Source organism: Trachurus japonicus, chromosome 9 (genome assembly GCF_045865225.1).
Source record: "Trachurus japonicus isolate A0001 chromosome 9, Traja_1.0".
In the NCBI taxonomy this organism is placed as follows: domain Eukaryota; kingdom Metazoa; phylum Chordata; class Actinopteri; order Carangiformes; family Carangidae; genus Trachurus; species Trachurus japonicus.
In genome coordinates, this window is record NC_140915.1 from 20,501,771 (window position 1) to 20,527,669 (window position 25,899).

At 42.0% G+C, this 25,899-nt stretch overlaps 3 protein-coding genes across 6 annotated transcripts in view; 1 reads left to right on the forward strand and 2 right to left on the reverse strand.

Moving 5' to 3' along the window:
• Positions 1-937: 937 nt before the first annotated feature.
• zbtb35 (zinc finger and BTB domain containing 35) lies at positions 938-7,820 on the reverse strand. Of its 4 annotated transcripts, none has more exons than XM_085786483.1 (9): positions 7,709-7,820; positions 6,588-6,735; positions 6,397-6,498; positions 5,559-5,703; positions 5,261-5,369; positions 4,897-5,088; positions 4,394-4,769; positions 4,165-4,295; positions 938-2,027 (listed from the first exon to the last, which is right to left on the reverse strand). In XM_085786483.1, exons 2-9 carry the CDS (start codon positions 6,715-6,717, stop codon positions 1,494-1,496), a joined length of 1,719 nt encoding a protein of 572 aa, XP_085642609.1. In that variant the 5' UTR covers positions 6,718-6,735; positions 7,709-7,820; the 3' UTR covers positions 938-1,493. The 4 variants fall into 4 exon arrangements, with proteins under 4 accessions (XP_085642609.1, XP_085642608.1, XP_085642611.1 ...); XM_085786482.1 differs by having other exon boundaries at positions 6,588-6,747; XM_085786485.1 differs by having other exon boundaries at positions 6,588-6,747; positions 7,694-7,820.
• A 2,590-nt stretch (positions 7,821-10,410) lies between these two features.
• On the forward strand, positions 10,411-13,993 carry selenop (selenoprotein P). The gene is made up of 5 exons (XM_085786489.1): positions 10,411-10,452; positions 11,032-11,262; positions 11,440-11,652; positions 11,772-11,889; positions 11,989-13,993. Exons 2-5 carry the CDS (start codon positions 11,060-11,062, stop codon positions 12,583-12,585), a joined length of 1,131 nt encoding a protein of 376 aa, XP_085642615.1. The 5' UTR covers positions 10,411-10,452; positions 11,032-11,059; the 3' UTR covers positions 12,586-13,993.
• Positions 13,994-16,166: 2,173 nt separating this feature from the next.
• Positions 16,167-25,899, reverse strand: part of ghra (growth hormone receptor a) — a 30,452-nt gene continuing 20,719 nt past the window's right edge. Inside the window, exons 3-10 of the mRNA XM_085786488.1 lie at positions 25,705-25,834; positions 25,452-25,621; positions 24,382-24,560; positions 23,522-23,675; positions 23,276-23,366; positions 22,998-23,067; positions 21,485-21,717; positions 16,167-21,390 (exon numbers count right to left, since the gene is read on the reverse strand). Of these exons, the coding sequence (XP_085642614.1) occupies positions 20,625-21,390; positions 21,485-21,717; positions 22,998-23,067; positions 23,276-23,366; positions 23,522-23,675; positions 24,382-24,560; positions 25,452-25,621; positions 25,705-25,834 (1,793 nt within the window). The 3' untranslated portion in view covers positions 16,167-20,624. The remainder of the gene's footprint in view (positions 21,391-21,484; positions 21,718-22,997; positions 23,068-23,275; positions 23,367-23,521; positions 23,676-24,381; positions 24,561-25,451; positions 25,622-25,704; positions 25,835-25,899) is intronic.

Consider the following 25,899-nt stretch of genomic DNA (forward strand, 5'->3'; position numbering starts at 1 on the left):
GAGTCCCTCCCCCGCCCCCGCGTACCTCTTATCCAATGAGAAGCGAGAATTTAAAGCTCGCGAGCCGCAGGATGACTTCAGTACCACAGGAGCTGTCCAGGGCAGGGTGCAGGCGGACAGGTGGCGGTGGGACTCAGGTAACTTAACCCCGTATAAGTCAAGCTCCGTGCACACGGGTCAGGCTGGTTCAAGGTAGGGCCAGGGGGGCAGGATTTAACCAGATGAAAGATTAATGCCTCAATATTACTTTTCTCAGAGGGTACCCTAGCATGGTTAGCCTTCTAGCAAGCCCACAAACCCGGCCCATATGGTAGATCAGTAGCCTATACTTTGATATAAATAGCAACTTTCTTGCACTTCCCATTGTGACAGGGGATACAATTACTTCTATGTCATAAATAGGTGGATCTCATTCTTAAATTGTACAGAGTTAAATCAGAACAAAACATTGCACCAGATAAATGACCCTTTATAAAAAATTATGAGATTTAAAAATGCAAAAAAAATTTAAAAACCACTGTGTTGATTCACTTACTTACACTAACCGACTTCTTTAGCCACTTGGGAATAGTAAAAAAAAAGGCTACATGAACACATCATTGACACAATCAGCTAACTATAAATTCTTCAGGTGAGCATGCTGTGCAGTATTTGTTTTTACTTCACTTGTGAAGCACAAAATATCTGGCTCCTCTGCAACTAAATGCTCCACTAGCTAGTCGACAACTTTGTCTGTGTTGTTTTTGTGCAGAGCAGGTAGCTGCAGTTGGTCGGAGATTGAATTAAAAACATTAAAGTAGCAACAGCTGTGAAACCAAAACAATCAACTCAAAAATTCATAATAAAGATGAAAACATTTGTAAATGTGTCTGTATCTCACCATGTTTTGGTTTTTTTTTATCTTCAAGATCTAAGAAGATGGATGCAAACTGTGTGGTCCATTCTGGAAATCAATTTTATTCCATGTTGGAATTTTTACTACAAAAAACACCATAAGTCTGTATGAAAATAAGCTTGAAGAAAACTGTAGTATTAGCACTGAGGAACATCAGCACCATACAACAGCTGTTATATGAGCTGCAACATTTCATTCATTGTCAAAAAATCTTGGCAAGTGACCTCAATTATGAGAACAAAAATATGAATCTGAGGTACATTAAGGACACAAATAAAAAAAAACATATGAAAATGGATTGATGAAGCACTGAAGAATCGTCAACAATATGGGATATGATGGCAAACGTCTTTTACATAAATACAGCATCATTAGCAGGGAGTTATGGATCTCTGTTCATATCTCAGAGTTCAAAGGGTGATGTCAGCGAGTCCTTGGATGTGATGCAGACAGCAGGACATAATGAGGTGACATGCTGTATCCCACATGCAGTGTTTGTTCTGTATCCAAACTAAGATGTCAGGTACAGGATATAATGCAGCCGCTCCTGACTGAAAGAGTGTCCTGCAGGTCATTGAAGACAGTCCTTTTCATATTCTCATACAACGACCGCTTGCTCTGCTTCCTCGACCTTCACCATCTCCCCCTCCATCGCCACTTCCACTTGAGAGTTCACAACTTGCTGCCCGTCGACTTCAGTTGTGGTCACGTGCACCACCTGGATCTGTACCCCGGCCTGCTTCAATCTCTCCATGTCCTCCTCGCACATCTCCGCCACCCCGCCATCCTCCACCACAACTGTCGCTGTCTCCTCCATCTCCATCATATCTACAGGCTCCACTGTGACGTGTTCCACCTGGATTCCATCATCCAGCAGGACAGTTTCAGCTCCTTCTATGCTCTGTGTTGCTATGGTGAGGGTGGCGGCGGCGGTGGCAGCAGAGTCAGTCATGACCAGTTCTTCACTTGGCTTGGTGTCCTCGATGGAGTGGATGTCTTTGAGGTGGGCTTTTAGCTCTTTCGGGTGGGTGAACCACATGTCGCACATGGTGCAGTGGTTGGGCTTGTCTCCTGTGTGGCTCACGAGATGGTCTTTGAACTGGTCCCAGCTGTTGAACACACTGCTGCAGACCTGATGGAGGTGGCAGAGGAAAAAACTCTGGGTCATGGGAACATGTACATTGTAAATTATAAGAACGGAGTGGATCATCATTCTCATATCTACTAGATGATCAGAAGAGTTACCAATTCATTATATATATATATATACATAAATACTACTGTTGGGAAACATGTGCACATGCATTGTCCAGCTTCAGTCAGATTAAAGTCCCCCTCCCGCGACCCTTTTTGGTCATTCTAAAACCAGCTCATTAGCAATGCACATTAGCAATACACCTCTGGAGGGTGGGCGGAGACTGCGCTGCTCTGCACCCGCCCAGCCACCTCCTCGCACCCCACCCCCCGCTTGCTGACAGCTGGACAATTACAGATTCAACGCGTTTAGTGTAAAACTCCACACTGGGATTCGATCCCAGACTGGAACATAGTCCTTGCTCACGGTGCAAGCTGCTCTACCAGGTGAGCTATACCTGTTATACCTTGACAGCTACACCAAGCTGCCAAGCCTTTCACCTCTGAGCCAGATGCAAAGCGGGGTGGGGGCTTGTAGCACTAGTGCCCTCCCCTGGAGCTGTGACACGTCAGCTCCAGCCCCCCTGAAACTGCCAGTTTGCGTCTGCCATTGGTTCACAGAAATTTGAAGGCAGAAAAACTCTGATGTGTGCTCTAACACAAGAAAAATGCCACAGGAACATGTGAAAAGCACGAAAAACACGATTTTCATGGGAGGGGGTCTTAACTAGGGTTGTCACGATACCAGAATTTCAGTAGTGGATACCAATACCTGTGAATTTCCACAATTCTTGATACTAATTCGATACCACAAAAAAACCAGAACCCATGCAGCCTACTTTTAAATTCACTACTTATTTTACTGTTTCAAACTGTCAAGTATCTGTGCTTCAACATCTTTTTGCACAGAATTTAATAGGGCTGCCCCCAAATAGTCGACCAAGCAAAAAACATTTGGAGCCCTGTCTTGTCAAAATTAAGTCAAAATCATGACTGAACTGTAGGCCTATATGAAAGGCTATAGGGCTTTTAATTTGAAGGGCCAGATACAGGAAGTCGTGACACTCACTCGTTGCTGTCAGTTTTTGTTGTTTTTTTTACACGGCACGGCAGGCCTCTCTCTCTCTCTTTTTTTTTTGGTCAAAGGCGACTTTTTCCGATGACGTTTCTGGGTTGGAGACTCTGACATGGAAGCACGTATCTCTGCTGTTTCAACCATCAGCGGGTGCTGCCGTGCCCGTCCCCGTCCCAAAGCGTGGCAGTGTCACGGAGCAGATCACCGCTCCACGCCGCTGCCCCCCACCCCACCCGTTACACGGCCTCAGCACCAGACTGTATCAGTACCCACCTCATCTAGCATACTGCCTGCAATAACTGTAAAACCCGTCCAGCTTGTTGAATCTCGGACCCAACACGGCTGGACTCAAGAGCATTATCAAACCCGACCATGGGCAAAAAAAAAAAAAAATGTGTGTGTGTGTGTGACCCCCGTCAGTTCCACCAAGAACCGACACGGCTCGCCGAGGGAAAAGTTGTATATTCGGTTCTTATGGTACCAGAAAAAAGCAGGTATCGATTTATTTTTTTTCGTGTTGGTATCGAATTGGTACCGGTAGTATCGGTTCTTGTGACAACCTTAGTATATACATACAAAAGAAAACCAGTTTCCATCTGTTTGTTATAGTCAGACCTTAGGCCGGTCTTTGTCGGACTGATGCCTTTACATGCACTTTAGTTGCCCAGTTATAAACGGATTAAGGCCATTGTTCATTTTTTTAAAACTGTTGACAGACTGTAAACTCCTGGACATTATATTAAGCACATATGCATCCAGTATATGAATATCTTCAATATCAAATTTTAAGCAAATGTTTGGCTAAGATGCTGTTACAGTGGGGCAATTATGAGAAAAAAGCTTAGATTAAATCACGTGATTGAATGTGGTGCTGCTTTGATGCTGATTTGTTTATACTATGGCAGTAACTCTCAGTTCTTTAGCACCAGAATTTAAGGAACAGTATAAAAGCAAGTCAGTATGTAGTATTAGAACATTGATCAAGTATTCTGACATAGCTTTTTCTGTTGATACTGCACTGGCAGAGGAGCGCTTGGCCATGATTCTGGACAAACTGTACCTGGCATTCATAGAGTTTCTTGCGTCCTTTCTTGGCTCCGGCCCCATTCTGACAGGCTGCCATATGGCACTTCAGAGTGCTGTTCCTTGCAAATCGCTCATGGCAATCTGGACACTCGTAAGGTTTTTCACCTAAACAAGATCAGAAAAATAGACGCGTGTCTCAGTATCAAGGCATGTCACGTCACGTCTGCAGTCGGTATTTACGTATATTAATCTCTCAATCTCACCTGTGTGCTTCCGCAAGTGCTCCTTGAAGTGGCCGAAGTGGTCAAAGTGCTTCTTACAGTATTCACAAATATGCACTTTCTTTTGGGGCTTCTGGTTTCGAGACAACTCCTCCACATCAAAATGAAACGTGCTGATGTGCTGCTTCAGGGCACCTTCCCGTGTGTAGGCTCTACCACAGTGGTTGCAGACATGTGGCTTTTCCAGTGAGCCCAAGTGTGTTTTCAGGTGCTGCTTTAGGTGGTAGTACAGCTTGAAGGTGCGGTCACACTTGTTGCAGCGAAACATGTTGTCCACTTGGGAAATCTGGACCTCTACGATCTCAACATTCTCCAGCACCTTGGAGGCAGTCACCGTTTCCTCCTGATACACAACCTCCTGTCAGGTACAAACACAGGAATAACAATCTTTTGGGTTAATCCTTTCATAGCAATCCATAGTATACCAATTAATGAACTAGGGGAACATGAAGTCCGACTGTGATTGGAAATATAATAGTACCTACCTCTTCTATTCCTCCCTTCTTGATCACCTGTAGCGTAGGTTCACCTTGCTGATATTTGCTTGTTATGTCAGCAAGAAGAGCCAAAGCAGAGTCATCAGACGCTGCTTGAGCATTCTTTGCTGCATCAACCACTTCCTCCAAGCCCGACTCCTCCACTTCAATGGCCCCTTCTCCTATCACCTCAATCTCCACCTGGAGAACATTGAAAATATTCAGTTCTGACACTTAAATGTAAAGGTCAGTTGTGTTCACTTCATACAGCAGACAGCAAGAATGAATGAATTTTAGTGGCAGAAACATAGAGGCGGCCTCTGAAATTTCAACCAGTTGTAATATCTAGCACTTTGCAAGAAATTATACTGACCTGCTCTCCTTCCACTGAGGGGAGGGTTTCTGTAATCACATTAGATGTCTCAGCAATCTTCCTCTTTTTACCTTTGCTCTTTGGCACCACTGAGGCATTCTCATTTATCCTACAAAACGAAATAGGCTCTTCTTGAGATCAGGCAATCTTTCTACTTAGGAATCTCAGAACAAACTTTTGCTAGGTTGAAAAACACATCACCCGTACATTTTGTAAATTACATGAACTAAACTCTGAGACTGGCACATATAACTTGTTTTTAAGCAGCATTTGGTGACAAACATTAGTGTGTGCTCACTTGTTATTGAGTGCTTTGATGGCTTCCTGCATCTGTAGATACTCAGCAGCCTTCCAGACATCGTAGGCCTCCTCTTCTCCAGCTACAGCTAATGTGGCTGTGTACGTGAACTCCATCAGTTGGCTAAAAGCTGTGTTGCTCACTCCTGTTGAAATATTACAGAGCAGTGGTGAGTAAAAGCTGAGTAACAGAGAAGGAAAAATAAACCTAATGATTGGATCTTAAAAAACATTGATACTAATATATGAAACCACACTGTGATTTGTTGTCAAAGATTTACAATGTTTGTGAAGACGAACGCATTTTTGTTTTACTACATACACATTAAGATGTTGTATGTAATAGCATTTAGCAGAAGCAACAGTGGAGCAAGGTGGTAGAACATAACATCAACATAAGAATTCAGACATGTTTTAAGATAAACAGATAAATCAGTCATGATAAAATATCAGCCAGTGTGAGCTTATTGTGGATACACTGGTATCCGTGAAGAAATGCAAAGGTAGGTTTGAGGTCAGTTAGACAGTGTCGCCCTTACATAGTTTGTCTACCAGGGGGCAGTAATGTGTCGATTTTCCAACTGTAAAAAGAGGGTTCGGCTTAACAATAAAAATAACAAGCTCTCCAAAGAATTTATATTGCATTGACTGATAAACACTGAAATCTATATTGGTTCCAGGAGAGCATTTTCTGTTGACAAAATTATGCTCTGAGTTATTAACTTAATGTCTTCTTCAATTGTTTTTATATAAGAACAAGATATTTTAGTGTTATTGTATCTGCTCTACAGGGGAATATTGCTGTTTCTTTTAAAGAATGAAACTGGAGAACATATGACCTTCTATCTCCACCAGTGGCTCTTGGGTAAAATCCTGGAAGAACTTGTGGAAAAACTGGCTGCATGCTGCCAACACTGCTTTATGGGCTCTGAACTGATGTCCTGCAAGAGATAAGAAAGATGGAGATGAGTGTTGCTTAGGGACTTCATGAAGACATCATAAACATTACCTACAATGTCAGTCTACTTACCGTCCACAATTAAAGTTATGTCTGTGAACTGGTCCAGCTGCCGTTGTTCATTGAGTTTGTCCATCATGACTTTGTAATGTGCTGGGTACTCATTGCCTCCATCCACCTCCACCTCAACTTCAGCCGCCATTATTTAGCTGTTCTTCCCCTGCAGGGAACACTGGAAAATGGATATAGAAGTCTTCATGTTATTAAACAATGTTTTGCAAGACGGTACGGTCTGAGTGGACCTCAAAATGACAAAGATGACACAGTTAATGTTGACAACTGCTGCACCTTGATTCATTTTCCCATCATGCATTTGCACAAGTCTTTATCACAACCCCTATTCTCTCAGATAACACATTTTTGCCAACAGTAGGTAACCCTTAAAGACAATTATTACAAAAGCAGACAGAGGAAAATCAGAAGACTCAACTGACTTTTACACATGTACTATTTATAATTTAGCTAATTTAACCACATTTAATCACTGCTTATCTGAATCCCTTGCATTAGAGCCTAATATCGGAGGTGCTCTCTAATAGAGGAAGACTGCCACTAAGTTACAGCGGGGGCTCTAAGATGAGAAAGGCTTGATAAGGCAACAACATTGCACAGAACGAGGAAGTCAAGGCGAGGGCCCAAGATGACCACACCATTAACCTGGTTAGACAAACCTCAACCCAAACAATGATATCGCTGATAAATTAAACAGAGTGAATCACAATCCACAACACATAGAAATAGGACTAAAACTCAGCCCATGATGTGACACATGGAGCTCATTCAGGTAACAGCGCTGCTAGCCCGGCTCGATGTTAGCTTAACTAGCAAACATGACCGCGCAGAGCAAAACAAACCTTTATACATACCCGACAAATCCATGTAACCACGGTTTTGACTTACCAGGACAAGATATAACCCTGTAATCATTTTGATAGTGGAAAACGGAGGAAATAAACATGTTATAACCCCAAATAGGTACAGGTAACGGGCCTCTTAGCACGCTCGCCATTTCGCGTTTGACAATCAACATTACGTCATCAAACCGCGCATTAAAATACACTTTTCCCACACAGATTTCCCGATTAAAGCCACCGTGGGTCAAAGTAGGCAATACAAACCGTCGGTATGCACACCTTGAGTTAGGTTACGTTGCTTCAGAAAGTTGTCCTACGATTATATTTCGGTCGACGCATGTAGCGGTGTACTAGACTCGTAGCTCCAAAGAGGGCGGTCGTTCAAGTCACTAGCCTCAGATTCCCAGAAGCCTTTGCGAAGCCAAGGACGCTGAGGAGCGTTGCTTAGTGACAGCATATGGGTTTACCTTTACAGTCTATGGGGTTTACATGTAGTGACGAACTGCTCCGAGAGCGGCATACGAGCACTGTATTTACATCACACCACCATCTCCAGCTATTTCGTAAGTAGTAAACACAATATCAGCCTGTCCTCCGAATTTGCAGCATATGTTAAAGGGGAAACATTTTTATTTAGGCTACCTAAAGTAATGTAGGTAGTGCCAATGACCAGTTAGCCTACTGATGGGCAGAGATAGAGCCAAAGCCCTCAATGGACAGATTTAAGTGACAATGAAGGGCTGCTTCTCTTTAGGGTCGTTTTATGTCTCCTGATGGTCTTTTGTCACCTCTTGTTGTAGTTTTCCACCTCACTATATCTTTAAGTGATATTCTCCTTCATATTGTTATGTTTTTGATTGCTTTTTTAATCTCTGGAGGTCATATTTGCAGGTCTTCCTTTTGCATTTGATTTGGATCGTTTTGAGCCTTTTGTGGTTGTTTGAGTTACTTCCCAACAACAACAACAACAACAACAACAACAACAACAACAACAACAACAAAAGACAAGAGGTTTTGATCTGGGCCCTCTTGGTCTGTGCCTGCCTAGTCGACCATTTGGGAGGCTAATCCTTCCATGATTGTCACCGTAACCAAAGTAGAGGGAAGCCTACGGTCAATTGAAATACAAGATGTTTCAAGAGAAAGTTTTGCATTCATGCACATGCAACATTCATGACTCGCCTTCACATGAGGTTGAGTAACAGAAACTGTTTTAGAAGTAGCTTGGATAAAAAAAGAAAAGTTTTAATTGCGCATCACACAATTAACATTAGGCTAGATGAAGTCTGTGGCATTTTTGAAAGTCCAGTGCCACCAAATCTGCAAGAAAAGTGTGAATTACAAAGGATTTTATTTGCTCATAAAGGTTGGTTAGTTAACTTCATTTGAGACTGACTGATATGTGTATTTATGGTCCATTCAGGACAGTGTGTCCTCACTTGTTATGGTGCCAGACACTGTAAATAAGTAACACTGGGGCACAGAATAAACTAGGGCACACGTTATTTTCTGTCATATCGGATGACTGACTACGCCAAAGTTATCACATTTCATTGGTGGTACCAGGTGATATAGCCTACACTGAAGCATGTTTCTACTGTGACTGCTACTTTCTTGCAGTGCTTCCCCATTTTGTTATATGTGCAATGTGAAATACTTCTTGTCATAAAATTTCCAAGAGAAACCCACATCACCACCTTAAAACACACTTCTACAGCACGTGGCTTGAGTTTTCCTGATAGGAGAATCTTTGAAACAGGACAAGTGGCAGGAAATGAACTGTCCCAACTGTCTTCAAAACTGTCTCAAATACACTTTTGTGTTGTGAAGATACACTGGGGGTGGTCATAATGAAGAAGCACCTTTGCAAGCTAAACAAACAACACTGCAGAGCACTCTAAAAATCATCACAATATGCTCTGAACATACTTGGCAGGAGATGTATGTGTGCCCTTCCCCTTCACCTCTCACTGTAGTTTCAGACAATATCCCATAAACTGGAATAGTACTGACATGCTGCCCTATAGTTAAAACTCTGCTAAGATTTGGCCTATGACCCTAGAAAACTGATAACAGTGCCTTAGCTGCTGTGAACTACGTGGCCTATATCTCTACAGACAGACAACTACACTCATCAATGCATGAACTATATCAATGCTGCTTCACAAGTATAGATAAAACTGTCACTTTAGAACTAACTGACTCCTCTCATGAAACATGTAGAAACAAGATCTAAAAAGTCCCTGAGGCTTGAGTTACTTGTTGAGTTGCCTTCTGTAGCTAATGGCATTTTATTTTTTCATGAAGCTACTGTATTTTGTGGTTTCATGACTTTTGCACGGCTGAGCTAAACTCCACGTTTAAAATTGTTTATATGCTTTTGGCATTTACACATTTACTCATTTACTCATGTAAGATCTCTTGCATTCAATGATAAACAGCACAGCATTTGTCCTTTCCTTCTTTCAATGTTTTTGTATAGTGAACAGTTAGATAATTTGTCAGGAATGATGCCACTTGAGCTTAGTGAAGGACTCTTGTTTAACTGTGTTGATACCAACCAGAGTCCCGCCCTCTGTCTTTTTCACTTCTCCCTCTGTCCTAAGAGTAAACAAGAGAGTTGCACAATGTTCTTCAATGTTCTTGGAAATTAAAAACATATATTCATGTTGCATGATGTTAGATTATCTCATTTACAATGGGAATACATGCACTAATCTCTAGAGATCACAAATCTAAATTGCCCTTAAAAGGGCAACTATTTCTCTTCACACTAATTTCCTGAAGAAACTTGTCAGACTGCCAATTACTGCCAATCATTTCCAATTAAAAAAGTCACTAACTGCAGAAAAGTGTAGGCATCAGCACACAGCTGGGACTGAACTTTGTCCTCCTTCCTGATTTGGAAAACAACAGGCAGAGTATAAAAGGGGGGAGCAACGGGGGAAGAGGCTTGTTTTTGTTCAAGGGGTCGCAGCAAGGAAGAACTGAGCAGAGAGAAGGAGAAACTTTTTAACCAACTGGTAAGTGTCCGATTTTATACGGTCGCTTCGTATGGAGTAAGTTTTCCATTTTGTACAGCATCAGTAAATAAACAGATAAATGCTAACACACATAACTTTGTGGATTTTTGCAGTACAGTTTGCTTGAAGCTTTTGTTCTTGCAGTGTTTCATTGTTTCCCATCTCAGGAAGCCAGTGAAAAACCTACCACACTATTTAACCTTTCTTTCTGCCATGCACATGCTAATACTTTACTGGAATTGTAGACTCTTGATAGACTATCATACTGTGCTTACTACTGTATGTGCATCAGTGAGCTGAAATGTGAATAGAAACAGCACCGATTTGAGAATTTGACATTATGTGCTTCGCTTGTAGAGCTTCCCCTTACTAATATTCAGTCCAGGCTAAACTTGATTGAAAAGAGGAATAGTTTAGGAGGACACTTATGTAAACACGATAACCCCACTCTGAACCTTTGTACCATCCTAATCTCTCTTTTTTTGCTGAGTTTGATCAACCTCTGGTGTCCTGTTGCCACCCCCACCCCAATTTCTCCCTCCCCCTAACTACTATCTCTTTCCTCTGTGTGTTAAACAGATCGGGGGAGTGAGGAGGCACCACAGGGATGTGGGTGTGCCTCAGCCTGCTCCTCACTCTCTGCCTGCTCCATGGGGGCGGAGCAGAGAGTGACGGGGGTGGGCCTCGCTGTCAGCTGCCCCCAGCCTGGAAGATAGGGGAGGTGGACCCAATGAAGGGGGCAATGGGCAAGGTGACAGTGGTGGCACTTTTACAGGCCAGCTGACTGTTCTGTTTGGTGCAGGCTTCCAGGTATGTGCCCCTCATGCGCCAGCCAGTGTTCATGACAAAGCGATCACCTTGTGAGTTTGAAACCTGCAAGTATGGCATTGTCACTGCTTGGTTCGTAGGGAAGTGTCGTAATCATCATTGTTTTTTAAGTCGACTTTGTTCCTTTTAACTGATTTGTGATTCCTCCTGTCTGAGCAGAGTGGACGGCCTGCGCCAGAAGCTGGAGAGACAGGGTTTGAAGGATGTGACCTACATGGTCGTCAACCACCAGGGGGAGGAAGCACAGCGCCTGCATGCCATGCTAGCACAGAGATTGACTGAAACCATCACCCTATACAAACAGGAGGAGCAACAGCCTGATGTCTGGCAGATACTGGGTGGAGAGAAAGACGATTTTCTCATTTATGACAGGTGTGTTACCTGCAGCAGAGAGCTCATCCCAAAGCAGATGTTATTTCTCTCCTTTTCCTCTTTATTTGTTTGCTGTCATACTTTGACCTCACCATGCCTGTCTATCTCTTTGCTGCCAGATGTGGTCGTCTCACCCACCACATTTCCCTCCCATACTCCATTATCGGACAAGGTCATATTGAGGGTGCAATCAAAGATACCTACTGCAAACGCATATGTGGGAACTGCACATATGAGGTATGGACCATTGGACTACACATTTATTTAAACAAGCTCATACACTGAAATCCCTTCATATCTGTTTCATTTCTCTTCCCTCCTCTGATTTTTCCACAGAGCCCTGAGATCCCAGAGGAATGCACAAGGACAGCAGATGCACAGCCAGATGCAGACAGGCTCCCAGATGTAGCGGGAGATGCTGGAGATGGTCACGGGCATGGTCATGGTCACCATCATGGTCACCACCATGGTCATGGTCATGGCCACAACGGGCATAATCACGGTGGCCATCACCATGGAGGGCAAGGGCAAGATGATGGGGTGTCTCAAGGGCAACAACAGGCAGATTTAGGACAGGTCCAACAAGCAGTGCAAATACACCTGATGGCACAGCACAGGAGGCCTTGAGCACCACAGAAGACTAGGTGAAAGTCAAAGCACAGCTGACAGTGGACAGCAGGCTCTGACAATGAAGCCTCTCTTAAGGTCAGCTGATGCTGACACTGACGCAGGCTGTTTGGCGAGGCAGGGAGTGAGCAGCCAGTCGGTCTCTGACACTGTGAGGAGGCGCTGCCCGCCTCCTGACAGTGACACGGACTGACAGGCGATGCAGCCAATAATGTCAGGGAGACCTGACAGTGACGCTCGCCTCCTGCTGACTGACAGCAGCCTGAGCCAGCCCAGTGACCCTGACCCCCAGGTGTCGTGAGCTGAGGATGAGAGTCTAGTCAGCCAGCCCAATGACCCTGACCCCCAGGTGTCGTGAGCTGAGGATGAGAGTCTAGTCAGCCAGCCCAATGACCCTGACCCCCAGGTGTAGTGAGCTGAGGATGAGAGTCTAGTCAGCCAGCCCAATGACCCTGACCCCCAGGTGTAGTGAGCTGAGGATGACAACCTACTCCGCCAGCCCCATGAGCCTGACCCCCAGGTGTTCAGAGCTGAGGATGAGAGCAGTTGTAAACTGGTTCTAATATCCTCATATTAAAATCAGCCGGCAACACTGGGGCCGAATGCTCTTTTTACCAACAAGTATTACCCTGGGAAAAGATGGGGCGGTTCATGACAGCTTGGATGAATAGAGGAATTGATGAATAGGTCGAATCCAACATAGGCTCATCAACATGAAACATTGTCGAAAGCATGTATTGATAGCTTGTAATATCTGGTAAAAGATTCCAATGATGAGATTGTCTTAAAACGTATGCCTTGTTTCACCTCTCTCACCATGCGTGTTATTGGGTTGCTCTCATCCTTTCCCAGGAGTGAATATGGTTATCATGTTCAATAAGTTGACTTCTCCAGTCTACTCTCTCCATCCTTTATGAAACCAGGCGCAGAAACTACGCTCTAGTGGCGTCTGTATGATGTCCGGCAGGAGAGAGAAGAGGGGTCACTTAAGGAACATGATAAACACTTAAAATATTTCACAATGCAGTATCAAAGAATACTTAAGAAAAATTTGAAAATTGATAAAGTCTGCAATTATGGCACAATTAAAAGAAATAACACAAGAAATCTGAAGAAGGCTTAAATAAATGCTACAGTGTTGTTGGGAAAACCTGAGCGCACTGGCCTGTTACTGAAAAACTCCAAAACATGTAAAAGAAAACCTTAACAAAAATTTTATACCAGTGATGTGTCTATCTGTAGGGCATGCAACTGACCACTATCCTTGACTATATACTGTAAAATCACAGTATTAGTGACAATTTTAGCTTTGCACAAGTTGATAACATCCACAAGCTTAAGCACATCTCAGGTATATTGTTTTTTTTCCCTTTTCAAAATGCACATTTCAAATGATGAGTATTTGGCATTCCTTTTATCTTTGTTTGTTTGATTGCATTCATTAGATTTAGTATGTAGGCCGCAAATTGCACATTTATACAAGGCTTGTTCAAAGAAATTCTAACACAAGGCTTTTAATGTCTGTGGTAATGTAGAGAGAAAAAGAGAGTAAAGCAATGAATAACAGTTGGAGTACACTCTGTGCTTAATGAAGATTTCTGTGGGAAGACGGCAGTCACCATGAAAAGCTGATGTCTGCGCAGAGAATTGTACCGTGTGTTGAGATTGTCAAAGATGGTAAAGAAGAGACGAATAAAGATGGTTATGTACTTTTTGTGTGTGTGTGTGTCTGTCGATGTCAAAGGTAAAAGCTGACAATGGTTAGTATGTAGGCATGCTGACTTCAGGATTTGCTGTGAGGGAAGAATGGTGGGGTCAGCTACAGTATGCACTGTGTGTGCACGTGTGTGTGGTGGGGGTGGAGAGGTGGGCGTGGGGGATCTTGGTGGAATTTGGCAGCTATCCTGCACGTGCTTGAGAAGTCAGACACATGTGACTTCAACAAAGCACAGGGATCATATTACCCTTCTTACTTAGAAGTAAAACTCGTACATTTATGATCTTCATAAAAACCTTCAGCCTGGGCCAGTCCATTAACACACAGATGATACACAAATTAAATCTTTACGTCTTTTATGATGTTACATCTTTAAAATCATTTTCCCTCTGAACATTTTGGAGATTTATATTAACCCTCCACTGAAACTGTTCTGCCGATATCTGTCAGAAGATGGCGGCGAAGCTCCATACAACAAATCACTGCTATACCTCCCAACAGCCATCTGTTGATTATATCGATAGTTCTTGTTCTCACCAACCCAACAACTCCACCCAAACTGAAAACAGAGGACCTTCTTACTTCACATCATCAACCTGCACAACTGTTACATTTACTGTGACGTATCATTGTCATACATGTTCTAACACATCCAGCTTCAAATCCAGTTGTTCAAGCTGTCCTACCCATGCTGTGCAGCACATAGAAGAGCCAACATTACATATTTGCTGAGTGGTCTGTATGGGATTATTGTGAGTTCTTGTTATTTCACTCAAGTGAGACTATTTAAAGTAAAAAATGTAAATCCTGTTTAGTCAGTATGTATTTGGTTCTTTAGGCAAGGCAAGGCAAGGCAATTTTATTTGTATAGCCCGTTTTTAAGCCAGTTTTTAGCTACTTGTGTTTGGCACATTTGCACATATTGTAGACTGATGATATGCTTCTTTTTATATATATCCTTTTTTCACACTGATTATTCTGGTTACAGATGGTGAATCAAGAAAACAACATTTTATTTGTTATACGGTTCTCTCCATTTGTGTGATATTGTGTAATTTGGATACATGTTGCACTAACAAATGTGCCTTCAGCCAAGAGGAGCTCTTTTTCCCCCCCTTTGCTAATGCTTACATAATGATGTCAACATCCACCTCAAAACCTGTGAAATTGTCTTCAAGACTTAAAGTGTAACACCCTCTGCTCGATGTAATGTATCCGAATTGCCTGTCAGACAGTGTGTCTGAAAAGGTCAACAAGCAACCGGAGGTAATAAATGAGACCGAGGCGGACTGCTTGTGTGGGCGTAATTGGACTGAAGATCCAATACAGGGGAACAGTGACTTATGGGTAATTACCTGCAATGTCCTGAGACGAAGAGCTGTGAGTGGCTGTCTCTCTGATTCAATCAGCCCCACACAGAGCAGTGCAGTACACAGCCTCTGTCTTAATTGTCCGATATGCTTTCCCCCTGATGCACAACTGTTTCTGCAGCCGTTTCCTCTCCACTTACCCCAGCAAGAGAGAGACGGAGAGAGGGAAAGAGAGAGAGAGGGAGAGAATCTAACACTTGTGAACTCATTCACACACACAAAGTGCCTCTGTGTTGCTCACAACAAGTATGCATTCTTCGCCCCACAGCCACCACACATACTACATGCACACAACTCCTATTCTCCTCTTCTCTCATACACGCGCATTCACAAATCTATTTGCATTTTGAACTCTCGGACCACAGCGGGCTGTACATTTTCTCCCTCATTAACAACGTTTTTCTGTCAGAGCGCTGATCTGAACTGACCTTTCCTGTGCAGAGAGTTACTAGTGTACTTTTAATGACACAGTTGGCATTGAGTTAAGGTCTTGTGGTCTGAGTTTGGCAAGTCACATTTTAAATTGAATCCACGATAGAAAGCTGTTCTAAATTATAATCAGTAACATGATCTTGATAACCGGGTGAAATTTAATTTGTTTCATTTGCTGTTGCATTTCCAACACTAACATTGGATCATTAGTTTAAAGTACATAATGGCTCTTACTCACAGTGGAGGCCACAACCTGGAGGATGTGCTGAGCTCTGTAGAAAACCACAAAGATGCACTGGAAACCACCAATAACAATTAAAAATTTGTTCTATTTTCTGAAGACATGACAAAAGAAATGTACAAGATGATCGAAGTTGCAGTATGTACATTTATTGTGTAACTTGTTTGAGAGCTTATCAATCACACATAGGGTACAACACCAGAAAGGCTCAGCTGGTAAGAGAACAATATCAAATCATTTAAGATTAACACAGTTCTTGACTTTGAGTAAAACAACAGCCAAAAAAAGAGAGACAATGACAGTGGCTCCAAGGACTGGTTAGAGGGGGAAGGGGGGGATCTGAAAATATGATTGAGGCAAAAAAAAACATCAATTTACCAAGCCAATGAGAACTGATAAGTCACGGTGCTGCGGTTTACACACTTGAGACCGCAATGCAGCTGTTTTTTTAATTCTGACATGCTGAATATTTCCAGTTTTATGAAGCCGGATGAGACATGTCAGAGAAGAACAGCGCACACATTAGTCATGCTGCCCCATCCACTGCAGTCAGACCAGGTAATGGAGGTGGTGTCAGGGCTCTGAGCAAACAAACAAATTACACATTGATACAAATATAGACTGGAGCCACTGAACTTATATACATGTACATTACATACACATATATACGAGCTATATACCGCAATATTCGAGTCAAGAATTAAACTATTTCTCCCTCAACAAGCTGAGAAATATCAGGTATATTTTTTTTTGTTTGATGAAAATTGAGTACCAGCACAAATTCCAGCACTCATGATCATTTCCAGGCTTAACAGAGCGACAAAAAGTCACCCCTTTGAACTTACACAAAACCAAAAAATAAGCTGGAGGCCAAAACTCTATAAAAAAAAGAAAAAGAAAAGAAAATAGCCCCATCAAAATGCACCATAATAAACATGACATGCTTAAATCACATGGTGGGAGACATGTGAGACTGTAGTTACAGTAGAACTATTTCACTCTGCATATATTCATGATATGACGTCATAAAAGACTATATCTATCAGCTCTAGCTAGCCATAAATCTTTATAGCAAATATTAAATACTCCATTACAGTACATCATCCTATCATTCTGGTAGTGTTAAATATGTCCTATAAACATAGACTCTGTAGAACAAAACTGAAGCTTATTGGTATTGTAGGTTCCTCATTTGACTGATTATTGTGCTGAATAAAAAACATAATGCTGTTTTATAATAACATTTATAGACTTGATTTATTCCAAGATACAAAATCTGAATACTATTTTAAACATCAGATACTATATATATGTATGTGTGTGTACAAAGTGCTTGCTCTAAAGTGTCTGTAACATTTATAAGCATGAAATAACAGTTGCAAACTTTAACACTACATTAAGAATGAGCTCATTGTGACCTTGCAAAAAAAAAAGAAAAAAAAAGAATGCAGACACAATGTAGTAAACACCTATTCAAATAAAAGCACCTCCCAATCCATCCTCTGTTTCCTCGCTTGAACACTTTCAGAGATTTTTTTTTCCCCACAACTCTTCCTCAATATCATAGTTGCATCATATGTTCCAGTTTGCACACATTCACAATCACCACAGTACATCTAAAGAAAAACAAACAAACAAACAAAAACCTTAACAGTGCTTTTTCCATCATCTGATCTTCCTTCATAATCACAGAAAGCCTACTGGGGATCTTTGGATGGGTGTGAACACTGTCAAAGTTGGATGACCATCATTAAGCGACTTGATCCTGGGGCAAAACAGCAAAACAGTTGCATTGAACAAACCACGGACCTCCCTGTTTCTCCTCCAGTTCATTTTTAGATTTGTATACAATAAAGTCAGTAAGGCTGAATGCAGGAAAAACACATGTACCGAGCAGCAATACATTGTGATTAGTAACATTAATGACATGAAAAATATATACTTGTAATTTTACAGCACTAGTAAATATATTAAGACATTTCTGCAACAGCATTGACTTGCTGGTATCATCGGCACAGGGCAGTAACAACAGAACACTGAGAGACAGAGTCAAAGAGAGAAAAATGGCACATATTTATCATATTCACATTTTCAGAAAATAAATTGTCATTCCATGGCTCTTTGTCTCTCTTTGTTATGGGATTGTCTAGGACAAAAGACCTATTCTATCTGAGTCACTAGCTTGCTTATCTCAGGGATGAGTGCAAAACAACATAATTCAAAGGCAGGGTGCGTTTCCTTTGCACTGTGAAGTACGTTCTGTTTATGGTGAGAGGCGCTCAACTCTGACTCATTCATAGATTTGTTGAAATGAAGATTCATCACAATACCATGCATTTCGCACAACCCTAAAGCTTCAATAGCTTATTATACACAGTATGCTATGCCGCTGTGTTTGTCACAGGCATATTGTCATAGTCTTTATGATAGAATTCATAGGATGAAAACATATGAGGAACCTAAAACCTTACAAAAAGGACTCATTTCCTTTATAATAAGCTTACACAATCAATGAACAAAGAGAAAGCCTATCCTACACAGCAATGGACTGAATAATTGATTATTTAATAGACTCTTTCTCAATTATGACATAAATCTGGTGATTCTGAGAAAAGCATGGGGGCACAGTGTGTGCCTGTTTACACACACACACACACACACATATTCCCAACTGTACCAGACTTGCATCTATTTTTTTAGTTTTTTCCTTTTTTTCTCTATTACACAAGACCTTGCGTTGATCAACATTTTTGGTTTGAACCTGTGGTGACTTTACTGAGGATTATCTGAAACGTGCAAAATACAGATGATTGGCCTCGAAAAAATTCTCACAACTGTTTTCTTAGACAATTTTCAGCTCGTAATTGTTATGGCTATGTCAAAAAGGCTAAATTTAATGAGTCAATTAAGGCAAATATTTATGATGTAGTGTTTGTATGTTGTACATGCATGTTACCATGTTAGTGTATGTGCATTTTCTTGAGTAGTACATTTACAAACAGAGAGGCTTTACACCAATGTACCTGCATAGCATAAATGCACAAATCCTACTTGGAAAAGCATGCCTGAGCACAGATATGGCAAGCCAGTAACACTATCATAGGCACTGTTCGTTAACACTGTGTACATGGCAGATAGTAAATATAAAATGTTAGGTAATTACCATTACATACTTTCACAGTCTTTCAACTTGCTGCAGGTGCTGTCCCTGCAATAACTATGCAACATGAGAAGTAAGAGAATAAAGGTTTTCACTGTGATTATGAGTGAATGCTGGTTGAAAGGATGAGACGTGGCTGCTGTAACAGGATATAGCAGTACCTGTACTTTTTTATTTTTTAATTGCCAGATGTTCCCTTTTGACATATAACTATATCAATGTGTCCTTGAGCAAGGCACTTACTTTGTTGTGCTTAGTGCACTGAGGCACTGAGCAGCTCCCAATTGTGACTGAATCTGAATATATCCTTCCACTTACTACAGGAGCTGCCGTCCAGCGCTGTAAGGGAGGTATGTTCACAGTATGATGTGCATGTCAAAATTTAAAAAAAACTTGACTCAGGGTAAAAAGAAAATTGTTGGGATACGTATAATCACAAATTTATCAGTATGCTAAAATTGTATAATTTACATTATGTCTATCAACCATTTATCCTCCAGTGGGTAATTAACTTCACTTCCCAGAATGCCTTTCAACATTCCACATGGTAGGAAATAAATGTAATAGTATACACTGGTAGTTGACAGTGTTTGTTGTCATTGTGACTGATATCTGTGTTTATACTGTAAGCTTTTTTGGAGCTAAATCTCATGACATATACTCAGTTTGGCCACTACATCATGAAAACATGAACAGCATGTCTTTGAGAGAAATGAAGCCAGGAATGCAAGATAGAAATGCATAGTTGTGTTTCCAACTGTATTTTAGGTCAGATTTTTCCGTTAGCTAATGCCTTTTTGTATAAAAATATATCTCTAGCAAAAGTACGAATACGATGACACGATGAAATAAGAAATTTTAAGAATACAAAATAAGCCACGATCGAGCAGTGAAATACCTCTGCCAGCAAGAGGCGTCAACATCAGCGATGACTTTTTCACGGTGTGGTATGAAAAATACGACTAAAATGTGCTTGCTCTGTCAATCATACACTCACATCTCTCTGTGAGATTAAGACTTCAGCAATGTCATTGCAATGTAATGAGATCCAAAAGCAGTGAGCTAATGATTTTTGGACTTGTGACGATCACAGTCATGTTGTGTGCATGGATGTCAGCAAATCTAGCAAACTGTGCATTTATGTATTTTTTTAATGTTTACTTTTGGTAGCCTCTGCATCAATTAATTGATGTGGCACAGTTGAAAGAGCTGAGAATACAACGTATAGCTTTTCATGTCTCTCTTTCAGCACCCTCTGAAAACACCTGTACACTCTCACCTACGCTGTGTGCTACGGTATGTTTTTTGGTTTCCAGCGTGGATCAGGCAGAAACAGGTTTTTTTTTTTTTGTGACTGCAGGGGACTTCCTGGTCAATCAACCTTACACCTAAAAAAAAAAAAAGGTTAATTTGTGTTGCGTCATTTCACGGCGAGAGGTTCCCCAGCAGGTCTGGGGTGATGTATCCCACGGGCATAGCAGGTAGGGCCTTGGGGGGGTGCTGAGGCAGGCAGGGAGGGGGGGAGTGGTGGGGAGGGGGATTGAGGAGCAGACTATGCTGATTATCCACTTCCTGTACCACCGTGTAGTCCGCAACAGGAGCAAGGAATGGGGACTGGGGAGAGTCAGGAAGAATGTAAGGTGACTGATTATCCACCACTGTGCCTGCAGGTTTGGTCTCCACTGGCTGAGGGTGTATGGTTTGGTAAACCTCAAGGGGTGCGGGGGGGCTTGGGGGAGTGCTGATCTGCCGGGCAGTGCTCTCTGTGGTGTAGCCGCTTCCCTCAGGATCCACTACCAGCAGCTGAAACTGGAGCTCTTTCTGCCTCTTTTCTTCTGTCTCCTCGCTATTCTTACACTCTTTTCCTTTTTTTGTTTCCTCCTCTGTGGCCAAGCTGTTCTCCTGGATTCTGAGTTGCTGACCAGGAGACAGCACCACGCCTCCGGAGGGCATAACGTTGCTGACCTGGGCGTAGAAGTCTGTGTTGACCCAAGTCTGGGGTCCTGCGGTTTGGGTTTGGACGAGGGGCCTCTCGCCTCTCTCTGGGGTAGGGTCTCTTTCTACGACGTCAAGGGAAGATTCTCCGTCCTCCGGCTGGCCTGGCAGCAGAGTGGCCATCAGCATCAGCGTGTCTTGGTCGGGCATATCTGGGTCGTAACAGCTAGCCCTGCCTGAGTCATCATCAGGGAAGCTGGAAGAGGTGAAAAAACAGAGATGAAATTCATACTTGCAAAAACCGTCTGGTCCAATGACACCATGTCTTCACATGAGAATCTGTGCAGTACCTGATGGTGTTGGAGCAGCCAATGTTCATGTGGTGGCTCACGGGTTGGGGCAGACCCAAGAGCCGTTCTGTGTCTGAGCCCTGGTTATCCTCTTTCTCCCCAGTGTCTGCGTCCTCAGCATCCACCTCAATGAACTCCACCCATGGCTCGTCTTGGTAGAAATCTGGTGCATACGTGGGCAGACCACCCATACCCCCACTCAGGATAAAATTCAGCTCGTCCAGTTTCCCTTTCTGCATGTGCAAAAATTTGAGTGAAATCCTTGCATTAATAAAAGTTCTATTCTCTATACCAGTGGTTCTCAAACTTTTTACATCAAAGACCCCTAAACTGACATAAGTTAGACCATGTTGGACAAAATCTTGAAACACACACCAGAAATACACAATTATTTGTTCTGAGACTGAATAACATTACTTTTTGTTAGTCAATGTACATTCAAATTAGGGCCAATGGGGTGAATGTTTGGAATAATTTAGAGACAAGTAATATTTCTGGAAAAGAAAAAGATAAAATTTCAAGAAAAAGTTGGGGACCCCCTTGAACTCTCTCCACTTTGAGAACCACTGCTATATACAGCAATGTCAATTACATTTTTTCAAGGTAGAGTCTGTAGGTTTGTTTGTTGCAGTTTCAAGTTAGTCCAAGACAGCGACTGGATGCCATCAAGCCAGGAGAAATAGCGCATACAGCTAAAAGCATTATTATGTTATCATAATGCTTTCTGGGGTCCAGGGGTGAATTTATAAAGTGCAAACAGACTGCCTGTTATATGCATCCCACACTATCTAACAAAAATACACCCACAACATATCGCTGAACCACGACCCTCCTCATGTCTTATAATCCCTCCATGGTCCTCCTGTCCTTGTGCTTTCAGATAATTTATGGACTATTTTCTTTTGCTTTTATTTTATTGTTGACACACAATAAATAAACAGCGATTGGCAGAGGGACAGTGGGTGGTGTGATGATAATGTGGCCTAATGTGCCTCAGCCGACTGAGCTACACGGACGCCTGGGATTGTCTGCATTTAATTAAACATTTCAATGGAAATGTGAAAAAAAACAAACCCTGTGGTTACACAGCACTTTATACAATCACTTTACTGAATAAACAATGCACAAATACACGTGTTGAATGCAATGAATTATTGATGGCTTCAAATTCAGTCCTTGTGCATGTGCTTTACAAGGATTGATATTTGTATTAGATCCTTTAGAAAATGGTCTGACAATAGCAGCTGGCATTTGATTTGCAGAATAAATGCATTAAGATGGTTCATTACAAATTGTTATTGTAATTATTAAATCATTTGAAGAAGTATGTGTGTGGGGATATTTTACTGTGTGGTTCAAACAGGCTAGACATAGAGCATCTTTAGCACTGCAACATCATGTTACATATTTGACAGCAGTAAAAATCAGATGTGACAATAGTTCACTCAGGTGAAATTAGTGGATAAAAGACAAAGGAGAATAACAACACAACACAGGCATAAACTAAACTTACCTTTAAGAGCTCTGGATCGATGCCTTTAATTTTGGGTACAGGAACAGGCGGCAACACAATCATCATGAATCTGAAGCGACAGGGAAGAGAAGGACATGATGAATATAATCTGTTCACAGTATTTGTTAGTATTTGGTGTGTGTGTGTGAGAGAGAGTATGTGTGGTGTGACGGATAAGGCCACACTGAAAGCTGCGCTGCTGCTGCAAAACGTGCTGCTGATTTATCAAACATCTTGACTGTTGTCACTGCCATAGTGTCAGGCAAAAAATGCCCTACCTGTGCTGCTGAGATATCAAAATCAGCATGATGAGTATGAGGATGCCCACGGTCCCGAAAATGAGAATAAGTGTGACTGGGAAAGTAGTCTCTAAAAAAAAAAAAAGATAAACAAAAACAAACCATGAAATAGAATCCATATTTTCAGGTTGTTCAAAGAAATACATCCTGTCGGTCTGAACCGTCAGCCATATTGGATCTGACCAAAATACTGACTGTTCCGCCCTTAAGCCACCATGAATTTACCTCTTCTGTTGACCTCCATCATTTTAATGAAGATGGAGTCACTGAATTCTCCAAACTTAGTGAAGGCCAGCATCCTGCAGCGGATGTGCACCTCATACTCTTTTCCTATGTGCAGCCCATAGATTGTCTGCCGGGTGCGCGGCTGCATCTCCAACTAAAACACAGAGACACACAGGAGGACAAGAGAGAAAGGGAAAGTAAACAAAAAACACTGCTTTAGAAACAATTGACTTTTGCTGATTCTTATTTAATCAGAACAGACAGAAACGCTGGAGCTGACTCACACTTAAGAGTGGCAGGAGCTCTATGTTTATTTTTGGTACCTGTAACTGTGACCTTTCCAAAGGTGGAATTGTTGAGTCATTTCAGATACATTAGACAGAGCACATGCTGTTATAATAGTAGACTCTTAAACGGTTTCCAAGTCCTGAATTCAACCGACTGGCTGGTCAGGCGGTAAAGAATATGAGCCTGTTCAAGGTCCCATGGCCTCTGACCTACAGATCCCTCCCTTCACTTCCTTCAGAGAGCCTGTGTTTTCCCAGAGGGCCTTGCTCTAACTTCCACTGCCTTGCCAACAGAGCTACACTGCTGTTTAGACACGACACTTTAAATGGGGGAGGGGAAAGGAAACACGACACTGTGCCTCTATGAGCTACCTACAATTTACTTTTAAGGGGGTGCATGATTGTTTGCATTTGTGAGAGGCGTTTGGTTAAGTTTTGAGGCGTGTGTTTACATCTGTTAGTAGCCTACATGCAGCACTGTTTGTGCATGCACAAAAGCATACACACAAGGAGAGAGAGAGAGAGAGAACTTACGGGAGAGAAAGAATTCAAGACCAAGTAAAAGATACTCACTGCTTCCCAGTTTGAGGAATTTCTCTCTCGGTACTGGATCTCGTACTCAAGACGCATCCAGCCCGCCCCGACGTCTGCAGAGGGTGGGGGCTCCCAGTTGACAATGACATCATAACTAAGTCCAGAGGGACTGAGGTTCAGGAGAGTCCAGTTCAGGGACATTGGTGGGTCAGGACGCACTGCGGGGACAAGGGTAAAAGTTCAGTTTGAACTAAACAAAAACTATGCCAAGCTATTAAAACAGCTGATCATTCATGAATTCATTCAATGTCTTAAAAATGCTTGTGGACACAAACAACTGAAAAGTATCTCGCTTAGGTTACAAAATATTTTTTATACAGTGACGATTTATGTTTTAGTCTAAGATCAGTGTGAGGAGGATGAAGCTTAATTTCATTGTGTTAAAAAAAATAAAAAAAATAAAACTCTTTTGTAAACTGTTATTTCTAAGATAAAAGAGGAAACTTTGACCTGATGGTAGCACAGGCAGGGAGCTAATTAAAAACACAAGGGTTATGACTCATCAACAACAATCTTCCTGGAGACGCTGCCAGCAGCTGATGAGCTATGAATTCAAATTGTTGGACGAAGGGTCAGACCAAAACAACTGACCATTTATACTCTTTTTTTTTTTAACCCTACATACAATGCATGTTCAGTGGTTTGGAACAAAACATCCAAATGTATCTTTGAAAAAACATGCCAATAATCAATTTGCTCACATGAGAAGAGATAATAAGAAATATATTTTTTCATGGGAGAGATATCGCCAAACATATGACACTGCCATGTGATGATAGAAAATCTATCAGTGTCTAGTTCTGCTTAGATAAATACCATCAGACATCAAAACATTTACCCTGTAAACAAAGTGTGTCTGACACTTGATCCGATATTGACAAGCATGTGACATTTTGCTGATATGTAAGAATTATTTCCTGGAAACCCTCAGTGCAGGTAATCTATAATCAGACTAGACCATGCTTCACACTGAATGCAACACAGCATTCCCCTAACAATGTAAAAATAAACGTATGTGCACATATGCGCACATATGCAGGGTTACTGACCGATATTTTCGACAGTGAAACAGTCGTCGTCACTGAAATAGGTGACGTTGTTTTGGCCGCGGAGCTGCACACAGTAGGGGATCCAAACAGATGTGTGGTTTACATCAAAGTAGCACTCTCTATTTGAATGGTTATACTCTGGACACTCCTTCCATTCACTGGTTGGAGAGCTGAAGAAGGGAAACAAATAACATTAAGTGCTACACATGCAAAACAATGACTTGGCTGCGTCTACTTTGGAGATCATACTTACTCTTTCTTAAGGTAGAAGACTCTGAGTGCTCCCGGGGAGGACAGGTTGTTGAAATTGCCTGGACTCCACCAACAGCGGAAGGTCTCCTGGTCCCTTGATATGCACTCTGTGAAATGAGGCTCAAGGGGGCCTGAAAGACAGTGAGACAAAGACAGGGGTCAAAGACAGATCACACAGAAGACCTCAGGCTGCATT